The sequence below is a fragment of the Rhipicephalus sanguineus genome, chromosome 3, assembly GCF_013339695.2.
Source record: "Rhipicephalus sanguineus isolate Rsan-2018 chromosome 3, BIME_Rsan_1.4, whole genome shotgun sequence".
NCBI classification, from domain to species: Eukaryota; Metazoa; Arthropoda; class Arachnida; order Ixodida; family Ixodidae; genus Rhipicephalus; species Rhipicephalus sanguineus.
In genome coordinates, this window is record NC_051178.1 from 85,366,992 (window position 1) to 85,382,914 (window position 15,923).

Consider the following 15,923-nt stretch of genomic DNA (forward strand, 5'->3'; position numbering starts at 1 on the left):
CCACAAAAAATTGGGAACACCATATCGCTATAAACAATATCGTTGGAAAACTAGGTTCCCGTACCGATGAGGACATCGGTGGAACAGGTGGGTATGATTGTTTTTAGAACGTCAAGATCAGCAAATTAACTGCGGAAGTTCGCCAAGAGCAAGTAAATCAGATGTGGCGTTAAAGGTTTATTTCGTTTTTGTGTGTGTTTTTGAGTAGACTGTGACCTCCGGTTAAAGTAGGTTTGTCCAAGAAACGTTAAATAAAAGAATGCGGCTATGGGGTGCCAGTAGCACCGAAAAATATTTTATAGTAAAAGTACATGTCTCAGGTAATATACGTGTACGTCTCAGGTAATGTACGCATCGGCAGATGCCCCATTAGACATACTATCGCACGCTATGGCATGAGGCCTAATTCCTTATACTTATGCCTCCAAATTGCGTTTTAATCAAGCATTGTAATAGCATGACAGTAGGATTCACTCGGTTGCTGTTTTCAATTTACCGACCGCCGCACTGCTTACCGACCGCCGCAGAGAGGAAAGATTATCAAGTGGACAAACATTTTTCGACAGCTATCAACAAAACAGAGGTGATATGTTTACATACATTGTTACCGGCCACGACACGTGAATACACAACACTAACGTACAAAAAAAAAGGAAACATTCGGTGCCGTTGTTCTCGTTCGTTGCCGTGTTGCTGTCGTTGTCAGCTCGTTCAATTTAAAGGCGCCGAACTTCCACGTAGTTTAAATGAAAAAAAAAAGCTGGTGCAGCATCAGGACAAGTGCTGAGCAATCAACAAAGTTTTGAAGAACATCGTCCGTTTCTTGAGCAGGCTCGACAGAGAGACAGATCCTCATTGCCCGGATTGAGGGAAAAAGTTCTCTACTTTAGCCCACATGCTCTGGCAGTGCCCTGTGTTACAGGACTTCAACAACAGCGAGGACTGGGAGAAGGCCATCACGAGCTCCAAACAGGAAGACCAGTCCAAAGCTGTCCAGATGATCCGTGAGAGAGCGGAGAGGCATGGCCTCCCGGCTCCAACATGGGATCAGCCAACAGTTAGCCAGGGCTCCAGTGGCTGGCTCTTCAGGACCATAATAAAGTTCCTTGTGTGTCTGCCTGAAGAACATCGAAGAAGGTTTTTGCGAATCTAAAACCGCCAGAAAAATCATTACTAACGAAAATATTTTTCTTTACAACAACACGGCCCTTTGTTTTGATTACGTCTGGTGCATTGCTAATTTATATTAAAATATTCACGTGACCATACACTTTTTTCTTTATTACATGACCATCTAGACCCCTCAGCGAGTTGGAGCTTAGCGTTTATGTTGCAGCAGTGTGCAAAAGTATCAGAATTCCATGGATGTGGCAAATCGAAGCAGCGCACTATTAAGGATATTTGTACATGCGCCACAAAACAACTGTTTTTATTGAAGAAAGTATCATTAAACAACGGACATGTATTAATTCATGCGCAGAATGTAAACATGTTGAGTGTTTCGTTTTTTGCGTCGATCATTTGATATATATTTGAGTGTATAACTCACACTTCTGCGACGTGACTGGGAATTTCGTGCAAGACGTTACATAAGGATACGGGCTCTTCCAAGAAAAATAAGCATGCCGCTCATGACGGTCACGCTTGCTACATGAGCCGGGCTTGTCCACAGCATATGCAGTATGGAAAAGTTGAGGTTGCCGTCAGACCGTTGGTTTATAAGATTCAACGGCCTTATGCTCGCCAATCCTAGTTGTAAACTCGAGGCATTTTTGTCCATGCAGTCTAACGCGTAAACACCTTCTCGAGCTTCATGATATTTTAGAGTGTATTGCGTCTTGCAACAGAAACCGTCGTGACAGGGAAAGCGAGAGCCCTTCGACGCAAAGGTCAATACGAATAAGTACTCTTCATCAAGCTTATGAAATCGCATCTACGAAATTCACAAACGAAATGGTCGTTGAATTACATAAGTAGGTAACGCGAAGTACAACATGAGGCTGCACATTGCGTAGAATGAAAGTTCGCATTCAAACACTGGCTGTGCGTGAGATGGCGAATTCGGTGAAGACGTCGTCGAGTGTCGCCGGTGACAGCCAGATGTCATCTAGGCGCAACGCCACCTTTAGTTCTTCAACCTTGGCGAAGACGGTTCCCCAAGAAAGGCCTTTGTCCAACTGATACTCATGCCTTCCCTGCGTGAGAAAGTGTGTACTATATTCAATAAGGTACCTAACTGCGTATCTCGGCGATTTTTGCGGACTATAGTCGGTTATAACATCAAAATAAATACAATCTCCATCAACAGAACCGCGATACGCCGGTCATTTACCCTTGTTTCGCTCGAAGCGCTAGTGTTTACTCTCTGGTAAGGTAACTACTAGATATGTATTGGAAAATGAACATTCGGCTCTCATCAATAATATATTTTTTGGCTCTGTACTGATGGGCATGGGCGTTGGGAATAAGCTTTTTCTCCGAGGCGGGAGCGGGGGCGGCGGGGGGTCGATTTAAGCCTGTCTAACTGTCCACTGAGTGTGCAGTACGCGACATTTCATATTGTTACTATCTTCATTTCGAAGTTCATTTGTAGAAGGTTCATTCCGGCATTATAATACATGTGTAGAACACAGTGCAGCACCTATATAGAGCTGCTAAGGCATGTGTCCCCGGTAGTTGGGGAAGTGGCGAGGGCCTCTTTATCCATCGGTAGCTGACTCCTATGCTGATGTCATAATTTATGATAAAACGTGTTGCGACTTTCAAGATTTCTACCTATAACCAGTGACACAAACGTTTGTCGACAAGCCACGCTTGGAACATCTTAGACATGCAGAATTTCTTGACGTGGCGAAGGTGGCCGAACGTAATTAAATTTAACGTGTGCGCGATCACTTTCTGTGTGGAACGGTACTGGTTTTTGGTAGAGCTTGTTTATTCTTAGGTTGTCATTGAATATACAGCAGCGTTATTGTAACGTCACCAATTTGCGATCTCATCTCAGTTGTTTTAAATGATCCAAATATTGTCCCATGACTAGAGAAGCTTCAGAAGAGCTCGTGCTGGAACTTCAATTAAGAGGGAAGCAAAAAATATCTCGGTTAGAGCATGAAACTAACCCGTAATAGTGTGGCGGTGGGCGCTGTATTGCACATCGAACATCACTGCGTCCTGCAGAAGAACTGATGTCTGGGCAAATGGGAATTTTTTATGCATCTTTGAAACGGGCGGCTCAAAAAAGAAAAAAATCACAGCATATCCACGTGGTGAATGATGATGAGTGGGGCGAAGGTACGGAGGGAATCATCGCTAAATCGTGAATCTTCCGTGTAACGCCCCATCAATCATCACATAAAGAGTGAAAACCACTGTGTATATATCACAAACATCAAACTTTTATTTTTCCTAATTAGATGACGCTTGGCTTGCGTTGTCCCTTCATTATCACGGCTTTATGATCCGTGAAATGAAGGGATGGCGGTTCCTGTACGGGTTGCAATTGGAAATTTGAAAATACCAGATATATACAGGTCCCTCGGATGGTCGTTGGTTTCATATGATCAAAGGCAACCGATTTTCATTGTGGGAACCGATTTCATGCGAAGCAGTCAGCGAGTAGCAGCCTATGGCAAACTTCTTGCTTCGAGCCAAGCGTTACTACTTGGATCGACGTCATTTTGTAAGTTTTGTACTTGTGCGCATATCGTGCGCTTTCCAGGCCAGTCGACTAAATTGGCGTGTAAAGCCTAGCTATGGTCCGACGTAACGTCCGCACTTACGTCAGAACAGAGGTATAGGTGTTATCGCAAAGAAGTTCACGCTACTGCCCGATCATGTGCTTTTTATAACAAGCGTTCGTCGGTGTATTCGAGAAACGCTTGAATGAAGATTGCATAGTCAATGTTTATTACGATTGTTGAAAAGCGTGTACACATCAATGCAGCCACAACAGCCGTTGCCTCGGCATGACGGCTGTGTAAAGTCATTTTCGTAACAAATTTGTACAACCGGCGTGGTTTTGTGGTAGAATACTTAACTGCAATTCAGAATGGCCTGGGTTCGATCGTGGCTCGAGATGTGATCTTTATTCTTTGCTTCCATCCTGATTTTTCGCTCATCGACAACGCCGTCAGTGCCGCCGGCACCGAAGTTTCTGTGACACGATATCCTTACCACTTTCGCCTTGAACTTTTCAAAGTCTATTCTCGCCTTTACTGGGTTGATACATACTGTGAAGCACCTGTGGCCCGTACCCGTATACCATGGGCCGTCTTGTGCGGTCATGTACCACACGTGACATGAAGTACGGTGCAGGCAAGTTAAGTTATTCGTATTGTGACCTGATAATTGTGTTCTGCATACACTCATGTCCTCCTACGCCAATTTTGGTACATACTGGGTTCGGGATACGATCACAAGAGCGAAAAGACTTCGGCGGCCAGATAGACATATAGATAGATAGATAGATAAAAACGGTCAAAGGGTCTTCTGTTTGCTAAGAAATGCGTCGCATTTAAAACTACTCAGGAATTGGACGCGCGGCACGACGTTCAGGAGGGAAAGCAGTTCACGCGGCCTTGTGCGTGTGAGAAACACATAGGTTTGAGAGTCCTTGATTGTACCATAGTATAGGATCCACTGCACTTTATGCCGGTCTCCTCATCGTTGTAGGAAGGACTGTAGCTTTCCCTTTGGACCCTACCGCCCGCTTCATCTAAATGAAAAGTAAATTTATTAAATTTTCTATTACTGCCGCGATAATATCCCGAGCTATCCTAAGACGGCTGCCGAAAAGAAAAAGCAATTATAAAGGGAGCGAGTAAGTATTACCGTCCCTTCATTTTTCAATACTTTTGGACATTCTTCAACACCCGAGATAGATAGATAGATAGATAGATAGATAGATAGATAGATAGATAGATAGATAGATAGATAGATAGATAGATAGATAGATAGATAGATAGATAGATAGATAGATAGATAGATAGATAGATAGATAGATAGATAGATAGATAGATAGATAGATAGATAGATAGATAGATAGATAGATAGATAGATAGATAGATAGATAGATAGATAGATAGATAGATAGATAGATAGATAGATAGATAGATAGATAGATAGATAGATAGATAGATAGATAGATAGATAGATAGATAGATAGATAGATAGATAGATAGATAGATAGATAGATAGATAGATAGATAGATAGATAGATAGATAGATAGATAGATAGATAGATAGATAGATAGATAGATAGATAGATAGATAGATAGATAGATAGATAGATAGATAGATAGATAGATAGATAGTGGTGTGTGTGTGGTGTGTGTGTGTGTGTGTGTGTGTGTATGTGTGTGTGGGGGTTGGGTTGTTCACTGCATCCGTAAACATACAGGGAGAAAAAATGTGCTAATATTCAATCTGCCCTACCGTATTTGTTTTTTAAAATGCGCTACAGATATGGACTACCGATTAGGCTGCAATCGAGGCCATATTATCGGAGCATTAGCACTCACCTTGTATGCACGCAGCCGCTTGCTTTGCGGGAGTATTTTGCTTACAATCGAGTCTACCCGTTCGCTGCTGCCACGTTCTTCCTCTTGTAGAGTGAAGGCAAGTGTGCAGCCAAGGCCGTAGCGCTGAATGATACGACGGAGCGATCCCAGGCAGCGAAACTGCCCGTCGGCCATGATGCCAACACGATCGCAGGCAGTCTCACACTCATCCATCCTGGAATACACACGTGTATGTGGTGTCAATTCACATGAAGAACAAGGAAACGGGGCTCATGTTATAAAGTAAATCATATATATATATATATATATAGACAATTTTTTTGTTTTCTAATTATTGAACTTGATAATTACCAGTATATATCTAAATTACTAATATTATTGACTTTAGGCAGGAAATGCGACTTGCACAGTTCGAGAAGGTCTTCAGAAACCCCAATTGCATTACATGCGATAAAGAAAGTCTCACGTATACCACTTTTTTCCAATGCTGCAAAGAAAGCACGCGACATACAAAAGGAACCACGTTACTAGCACATTCGCGTGGCAGCAGAAGTGCTGTTCTCAGCCGTGGTTTGAGCGAACGAAATGAGCTGCGGCCGCGACTCGCCGGCTCCGTTGCAGCGGTAGGCCGATAAGTTGGCGTTGGTTTCTTGGCCCGCGTCAGCCAGTTGGCGCGTTTGACGGTGCAAATTGTAGCGAGCGTCTATGTTCCCTTTCTTAGCCCTGGTCCGTTCTGCGCTGGTTGTTGAAGATGGATTACCAACTAGCCCAATCTCAAACTTTGCTTCAGTGATTTCGCTCGCCCGCCTCTAATATTGTATTTTTAACCCTTTGCTAAAGAAAGCTGGGACACCCGGTATATATATATATATATATATATATATATATATATATATATATATATATATATATATATATATATATATATATATATATATATATATATATAGCAGTGTATGTTATTGATTAAATGGGCCAGTTCTCTTCGAATAATTGGTATACCACAACGGAAGCGTTGTCAACAGTGATTTCAATATTTATTTCCCAACAGTTTCGGGAGGGGTCCTCCCTTCGTCAGGGGATGAGTTAAACTCACCGAGGCACCTTACCTCAGGCGCCCTTCCAAAAGAGAGTTATGATATATCACCACCTGATGCTGAACTGGCATTATTGTAACTACTAATTTTCGATTGGCGCCTTCAAGCACCACCTGCTTCTACAATTCATGTTCCTACTGACTCGTTGTCTGCAACGTTCCAATCTTACTTTGTCTCTGGCAATTACTCTGTCTCTTCTACATAGACACTATGCAGGCGCATGGAACTTATAATTTGTTCATTTAATTGCAGCTTGCTTATGGCTTGAAGACCAAGCAAGGTGAGAAAAAAACTGTGCTATTCTTTCTATTTTTTCTTGCGTATTGAAAACGATATTGTTCATTGTTCAGTAGTAAAAATTATGTTGTAATACGTCTTTTCTACCATTGGGCTACAAATATGGCGATAAGATTTAATGAGCTTGGATATATTGGCTACATTTAGCTAGGGCTCCGGCTCCTTTTCGAATGTACCCTACGGCAACCGCGACCTGCAGCAACTCGCGGGGTGCTGAGATTTCGCGGTGAATGCACTGAGGTTACGAGTTTTTAACGCGCAATCCTACCTGTGGGACGTCATGACAACGGCAGTTCCGCAGGTGCCACTGATGGCTCTCAGTGCGCCAGGATATCCCTACGCGCCAGCACATCGACGCCGGCCGAAGGCTCGTCCAGAAACACCACACGTGGTTGGCCAATCAGTGCGGCTGCCACGGATAGCTTCCGCCGGTTGCCACCACTGAGCAAAAGCCAAATCCACGAAAGAATGAATATTCGCGAGGCCCAAGAGGAAGACAGCAAGAGGCCGCATATCAAGAGTAAACAATGTTTCGTGTATGCGCAATAATCTAGTCAGTTTTTTTTTAGTTTTTTTAGAGAGAATGGGTGTTCCAACAATCGTGCACCAAGAGCGCGAGAAGGTATTACATTCCGCGAAGACAACCCCGTAAATATTGTATCCATTATACACTTGCGCCAGCGACTAAATTTTTTTATTAGCATATTTGATAGTTTTCTTACAGAAAACCAAAGGGGTGCGGGCTAAAGGCGCGAGCATGCGGCTGACTGAGGCCCTGACCCCTGTACAATCAGTGCTCGGCGAAGCAACATAATTAAAATAAAAAAGAACAGCTTATGTAGACACTAAACACATGATGGAGTAACATAAACAACATAATAAACATGATTAACATTAGTAGAATAAATAACATAAGTGACGGAAGTAGCATAAGGAACAATACAACATATTATTCCGCCTGCAGTCGTTGGCACTGAAAACACAACAATGTGCAACACATTTAACGATATTCGCAGATTTTTCTTTTATACACTGTTAAAGAGGACGATTCTTTTATTATATCTAACAGTTGTTTGTTTGAATTTAAGAGCCTAGGCATTTTGTATCTCAAGCATTGCGTCCTGTAATTTGTTCTGCTCTTAGTTAGTTTATAGTTGATCACACGTAGGCTGCGGTCTGCGGTCGTTTGAAGATAGCTGGACTCAAATTTCTCCAGTTTTCTTTAATTTGCATGAACATATTAAGTGAGAGCTTCTCTGTGTAAAGAAGACTTGGTGGAACTAGTTTATACTTAACTTTATATGGAGACGTGGTATCATTGAAAGGGGTGCGTTCAAGAGCACGAACGGCTCTATTTTGCAAAATTTCTAGTTTACTTAAATTAGTTTTCGTAGTAGATCCCCAGATCAATAAGCAATAGTGCAGATGTGACTGAGCTAGAGCATGATATATAATTGGTTTCAGTCTGTTTGTAATTAAAGATCCTACTTTGCCACGGTGCACCAATTGTACGAGATCGTTTGTTTTAGAGGTGAGATATGTGGTCATTCTACGATAAATGTTCTTGAAAAAATACTCCCAAAAATTTAATACTGCTCGTCTTTTCAAGCAATGAGTCTTGAAAACGTAGGTTGAAAGTAGTATTTATGCGCGAATTTCGAGCTCTGAAAATCACATATTTAGTGGTTTTTTTTTCGTGTTTCACTGTAACTCATTTGCATCTCACCACAGGGAAAGCTCTCTCAGCCATATATTTGCTTCTATTCCGGCATCTTCTAAACTTCTACTGCGAAAAAATACGTTTGTGTCATCAGCGAAATATACTGTTTCCTCAGTGTGGGGTATATTGCAGATGTCATTAACATAGAAAACAAATAAAGGGGATCCATTATCCAGCCCTGTGGAACTCCCGTAGTGATTAGATTGTGGTCTGAAGAACAGCTGTTTACTGCTACATACTGTTTGCGATTTTCTAGATAGCTCTTTATTAAGAGATGGGCCTAGCCCCTCAGCCCATATTAAGGTAACTCAGCTAGTAATATGCTATGAGTAACAGAGTCAAACGTCTTCTTTAAATCTCAGAATATCTCAACCGGTAAACTGCTTCTCCTAAATGTTTTCAACAAATTTTTCTTTGATGATTAGTAGTGCTAACTCAGTGGATTTCTTTTTTTTTGAAATCCGAACTCAAATAATGATATGTAATTTGTTGATCATAATACATAATCTAACTCGATAAGTACTTTCATAAGTATCAAAAGAGCCAATGAAGCCTTTGTAGGCATTTTACAGCGACGTATATATGCGGTATTTTCATCAATGTGCTATCATCACTTTCAGCTTATTTGTTGTCCACTGCAGGACGAAGGATTTTCTCAATAATGCGCAAACTTAAAGCGACACTAAAGTGGAACAACGAGTAGGTTTAGGTTGATCATTTGTACTTTGCGAAATTAATGTCATTACTTTCACCACCATACGTTTATTAATCGAGGAGAAAATGAAGGTCAGAGTCCCATTTCGAAGTATCGCGCCGCAATATCCGCGCGCGAAGTCACGAATTTCAAAGTATTTTTCGCATTTCGGCAGCATTGGCTCAACAAAATTCCCTGAAACTTTGTATACTAAGTCTGTGGCACCCTTGGAGGATAATGCACTTCATTTTTACCGATTGGGAGCTACGTATGGCCTAGTAGACTCCGTCAAAATCTATGACGTCACAGCGTTCGGTACGGAAATTTCAAGGCGGCGTCGCTACCCGCATCTTCTTTTCGCGTGTTTCCTCGCTTACTAAGCGTCGTCTCACGGTAAGAGTGGTGTTGTCAGTATTGTGAAATTGTAATTTATTAATGCGCGACAAAGCGCTTTTCTTTAGTGTCCCTTTAACATATGCTGTGCGAGCTGCAACTTTACAAAAATGTATTTAGGCAGTGCATAGACTGTCTAAAGTAATTTTTAGACACTCTATAGAGTGTCTAAATTCATTTTGTAAGTGTGGTTCCATTTTATGCCTGCGAACTTCCTGATTTCGTCACTCCATGAAGCCCCCTACCGTCCTCGGCTACGTCTCGCATCCCTTGGTATTGCGGCGCTCTAATTGACCATAGGTTACCTGTCGCTCGCACTGCGTGACATTCCAAGGTCCACTTTTCTTCCTAATGTCAGCTACCCCTGCTTCTTCTCTAATCTGCTCTGTTGTTTGCCTCGCTCTTAATTTTAGGCCTATCACTTTACATTCCATCATATGTTGCGTGGTTCTTAAAAATACTTCTCGAGTTTCTTATCCTGGAATTTTCCGCCCTATATGCTACTAGCTGATGCCCATATACGGTGGTTGTAAACTTTCCGCTTTAGGGAGGTCGATAAACTGACTTTTATTATTCGGAAATGCTTGATTGCGTGCTATAGCTATCGACTGATAAAGAAAGCCCTGGAAACATTAACCTATCTTCAAAATTCATGTCTCGCGGGAACCTTTTTTTTTTCGTGTGTAATAGCCAAAGAAATAATCCTCCTAAATGCAACTTTCAGTGAAACGTTTCTCACCTATAAGTCCCGCACTTTCGCCTTGCGTGGCCTGACAGTCTGAACGTGTAGAGCAGGTAATCCACAAGATGCGAAATCTCGCCTTCAGGCACACCGCGCAGCCTCGCAATCAGGCGTAGGTACTCTCTTGCGGTCAAACTGTCCAGGAGCCCGTCGGTCTGCGAGCAGTAGCCGATCGCTGACTGCCACTGCAGTATAAAAGCAAATTATTGTTCAATCGTTCGTAGGAATTTGTAATAGCACAATGTTTAACATGCATTCATAGAAGTGCATAGTTGCAGGTTTGTTGGATGTTAACAATACAAATGCTGAAGTCTGGTGGGTGTGTATCGCAAAAATGTAAGAACCCAATCTGGTAGATTTTCAAACGAAGAAGCTCCATCGCACATTCGCATTTCACCCAACGCTCTGATGTGCACAATTTCACATGCCTTAATAAGCTTCTTCTGCCCACATTTTCTTAACGGGTTATGATGTCCACGATGACAGTCATTTCCCTAAAGTGAATACCAGAAATGTGATATTAATTATTAATTCGCCTTAGTTTTTAACGAATTAGGCGCAATATAAAAATACTCAAACGAGAGCCACATGATGGTAAACCATGTCGTTGGTATTATTCAGTTGAGGTTAACCCCTTTTTTGTAAATATTTGGTTCCCACCCTCTATAAACACGATACGGGCGGCACCCTTAAAAGCTATCAAAATAAAGCATGATGTAACATCAACTTGCATGTTAAGGTTAGACAATGAAAAAACTCAGTGCCCAGGGGAAAAAAATAAAAGGGCTAAAAGGGCTCGTGGGGACGCTAATGAAAAAAAAGGAGTACTTTGTATTATGTTTCTCAAGTCCCCATCCTAAAATCTAAGATTCTTTCTCATCATTTCCATTATTATAATCCAAACTGAATTTCGCTAGTTTACTGAATCATAAGCAGGCTTTTTGTTAATCTATACTCTGGGCATGCTGAGATTATTTTATCTTTGTCCTCAACATCACCTTGACATAACAGTAAACTGACACGGAATGTAGATATGTAAATAGCAGAAATGATGCAGAAATGCAGTTCAAAAATAGGAATAAAGAAGAGAAGGAATTAGGGACACATACCAAAAGACATATTATAGTAAACAGACGGGAAAAAGTATACAGAGGCCTGGATAATGTATGGGATGCAAACGGAGGACAGCAAGGAGAGCAGTTGTGCAAAAAATCAAATTATCATTAAAATAACTTCTTGAATAGTTTAGCAGGGAGAACAAAGATGCAGTACGCCAAAATAGCTTCTCTTACGTAAATGCTTGTTCTATTGCATCTAGCTTCGGCACCAATGGTGCGATGGTTGTTAGAATCTCATTTGCATATAAGTGAATGTCATCTTGTGCAAGTCAAGCTTACATCCACGAGATCTCTGAAATCGCTGATGTATGAAAGCCGCAAGACACAAAGCAATTCCTTTCTTGCATCCTTGATACGTTGCAACGAAGCACCATGCAAGACAAACTTCGGTAACGACACTACAGGGGCATGAGAATTTGAGCGAAATACGCCGCACGCATTCGAGTACGCAGCACAGTATACAGTGAAACCTCGGTGATACGATCACGGCTCGTACGAATTTCGGGGTGATACGAATTTTTTTGTGGTCCCGGCCAAGGCCCATTATCCTGCAATGTATTGGAGTACGGTTGTTGGCAACCGATTTGCACCCTGTTACGTTTGATACGAACGTACGATAGCGCACAGGTACGAACAGGTGCTGCCCGTGCTGTCGCGGAAGACCCGGCAGTCACACGCGGGCGCGGGCATGCGCGCTGCGCGACCATGAACGGTGCGTCGTTGCCTCCGAGATAGTAAGCGCGAATCTTGGAGGCCTTTAGGCGTCCTTCGAGTTTAGGCTACAGATGACGTTGACGTCGAGCTTTTTTTTTCCCCCGACGCGTTGACTCGTGCTCCTGTGCTCGAGGCAGCAGCGTCTTTGTACTGTGTTAACACGTGCCTGCCACGTCGATGCAAGACATGTCCCCACAATCAGACGTTCTATGAAATAAGACTGAAACCTGGGCTACGGGTCCGTCATGAAGTCCCATAAAGGTGGACGAAGACCCCAAGAGACGAAGCTGAGGGTCTTGGCGAAAGAGTTTGGCCTCTATCTGTCGTGTGCAAAGCGCTTCTTTTCGCCGCAGTACTCTGGTGTCTTGCGGAAAAGCGTAGTAAGATTAGGAAGGGGCTACTAACGGTCACGGGGCACATGTTGTTCATTAATTACACAGGCGCGCATGCGCCGTATATTTACGAGTACGAGTATGATCGTAGACGTCGAAAAACTTTACTGGCAATCATTCGGAGCTGTTAATGACGTCGCTGTGGCCCTGAAAAACACTAAATCAAAGCGTATGCCAACTTCCTTTTGTCGCATACTGATTTTCCATGTTTCCTGGTGATACAAACTTCGGATGATACGAATATTTTTAGTAACCCCGCGAGATTCGTATCACCGAGGTTTTACTGTAGTGGCTACTAGCAAGTGTCATGGCACCGATTCTACTATAAAGAAAAAAAAATAACCATTGAGAAAACAAAAGGTCGGCTGAGCGTACACACTCGCGCACTTGTTTTTGTCGACGTGGCTCGAGCGCCATCACGTGACTCTGCTTCACCAATGGGGACTCGTAGGCCTAATGACCTGTGCTCGCTGGAGCATGCTGGCCGAAAAAAAATTTTCACTGTCGTTAGTTTTATTCGGGTGGCTTAGCGGTAACAGTATCAGCTTGAGAAGCAGAGTCCAGCCGAAGTGTATTGTTTCGCACGGTGGTGTTTCTATAGCAGTATCTTGTATCTTTAGATACTCGGTACATTACTGAATGTATCGGAAATACAGATACAGGTACTCGTTTTGCGAGATGTATCGCGATACAGATACAAGATACCCAAAGAGTATCTAAGATAGTATCTAGGATACATGTATCTTCGATACTGCCCTGCACTGTATACGTGAGACTTTCTTTATCGCAAATAATGCAATTGGGGTTTCTGAAGACGCTTTCGAACTCTGCATGCCGCATTTCTTGCCTAAAGTCAATATTTAGCAATTTAGTTAAATAATCGTAATTAACAAATTAGTTGATTACAAAACAGAAGATTGTCCGTTGTGCGCAAGGTGGCTGCCAGCAATTTGCAACTGATTTCACTCGCCTGCCTCTAATATTGTAGTTTTTAAGCCTTGGCTAAAGATAGCTATGATACCCGGTATATAGGTTGTAATAATCACTTTACGCGGTCAGGTATCCTTTGTTCTGAAAATTTTACTTGTGCCTGCCACCTCAAAACAACCTTTATGAACCACTGCTGCAAGTTACTGCTCTATATGCGCATACAGTTCACAACAGGCGAAAATTAGACTGTGGTGTCTGCTGTGTAAGGCCTCATTACAAAGCTATTGGTCGGTGATAAATAGGTCATAAGCATACCACATTTTGGCAAAAAAAAATTGCAAGCAGCCTACATTGCGAATAGAAGGGCCTGTGCATACCCGAACAGCCAACCAAATGTCTTTAAGGATTCTGAATGCAGTTACAGTATAATGTAAGTAACTTAGGGCTCCGTCCTAATGCTGCCGCTGTGAATTTCACCTAGAGGCGCTTGGAGACACAGACATTTGCGAGCTTCAAACGCTAATTATGAAACTGCAGCTAGGAAGACTAGTTGTACTGTCAGCCCTTCTTTAGAAGAGAGGAAAAATAAAACACCAGAGACATTGCGTTTAGGCAAACCTATGCGGTCTATGCGGTGTTTACGGCAGTACGCACCAGGGTTGCCAATGGTGGCTACTTTTCGCCAAATTGGCGAATTTGAGAGGCCCGTGGCGACCTAAAATTATGAATGGCGACATGGCGAATTTTTGGCGATTTTCGGCTTAGGTCCCTACTGACTTATGCATCCTAAACTCAGTGTCTTCCCAACGATTGAGCGGCAACATTCTCTGTATTTTTCTTGGTTTTAGACCCACGAGTAGAATGTGCACATCACGCGTCATTCGGTATGTCCGTCCTGTAACTCGTGTGTATCTCCTCAATTCATCCAGAGAGAGAATAAAACGTTTATTTGATGTTCTGTGAGAAGATCGGTGAGTGGGATCCTTAGTCCGGGATCCCATCTAGATGCAGGAGGTACTGGAACATCCCCCAGCGACATTTTAGCAAAATGTAAGTCAGTGGACTGCCTTGCAAACCGCGAGGGAGCAGTGTTTGGCTATAAGTTTATGCCTTTAGGTGCTTTAAGCTTCTCTGAAGTTTCGCTTCTGAAAGGGCTAGACGACGGGTTGGCCGCGTGTTCCGACCATTTGTTCCGCCAGAGCTCCAACTGTTCTGAATAGCTTGGCGGCTTATTCACTGTTGCAGTACCCCCAATTCAGCTCGTAAAGACTGTTTTGGAGGCGGATACGCGGCTATTTGTGCAATAAAAATATTTTATTGAGGCATTTTCCACTGTTCTCAGTGAGCGTGTGCAATGAAAGAATTGCTATATAACATTTTACATTGTCTACTTGTTCATTAATAACGCATCGGATTGACGCATGTAGATATAAGTGACTATAAGGAAGGGTCGGTGGCGTCCGGTATCATATTAATTCACACTGAAAAGGTGTAAGACTCACTAATGATCGGTTCCTGTAAGAACTCTGCCGTGTTGCCTTCAATAAACCTTTTAATCCCTTTATTTCATATAAGGGTACGCAAAGCTGCCTACAAACAATGCTTTCACGGTTTTCGCCCAAGGTTTACCACACTTTTACCTTTGAAACGAGCGGACAGGGATGTAAGGATATCATGAGCGTTTCATTCATTCATCCTTGCGCCACTACGCACATCTTGCGGCTAGTCGGAGAAGCAGTGTCATGTACTCCCATGGTGATGCGGGCGATACGACTGATATTGAGAAATGTCGATATAATCTAAGAGTCTTGGATGGTACTGTATTCTAAGGGGCTATATGTGAGTGGAAATTTTTGTTACTAGGTATGCCGCACATAGTAGAATGGCGACATTTTTGGCGAAATTTGTAAAAAAAATGGCGACTTTGGCGACTTTTTGCTCGTCGTTTGGCGACATTTACTCGAAAGTCAGTGGCAACCCTGGTACGCACTCACTCGTATATTAGCAAGCGGCGTCTCTCAGGGTAACTTTTACACTAAAAAAGCAGGCGCAGTGCGTCGTGACTCGTTGACGTACGAAACCGCGGAATAAAATGCTCGCAAAGCCGCAATACCCTGCACCTGTCAAAAAGGCCTGTTCAGAGGTCCTTACGTCCTTTATGCTTCTGTTCTGCTTTCTGTGACATTCGCCGCCAGTCCAAAAGCAGGGAGGCTAAGTGAGGAAGGCGGAAGTTTGTGCCTCGAAAGCTTGCTCCATAGTTGCTAGGGCTCCGGGGATGCTAAGCACAAAATAAACGAAACGCTTTGG

The 15,923-nt window shown here is 42.7% G+C and overlaps 1 protein-coding gene across 1 annotated transcript in view; it reads right to left on the bottom strand.

Moving 5' to 3' along the window:
• Positions 1 to 7,181: 7,181 nt before the first annotated feature.
• LOC125757840 (phospholipid-transporting ATPase ABCA3-like) overlaps positions 7,182 to 15,923 on the bottom strand; it is a 31,395-nt gene continuing 22,653 nt past the window's right edge. The window contains exons 7-8 of the mRNA XM_049414044.1: positions 10,460 to 10,647; positions 7,182 to 7,354 (exon numbers count right to left, since the gene is read on the bottom strand). Coding sequence (XP_049270001.1) covers positions 7,231 to 7,354; positions 10,460 to 10,647 — 312 coding nt within the window. The 3' untranslated portion in view covers positions 7,182 to 7,230. The remainder of the gene's footprint in view (positions 7,355 to 10,459; positions 10,648 to 15,923) is intronic.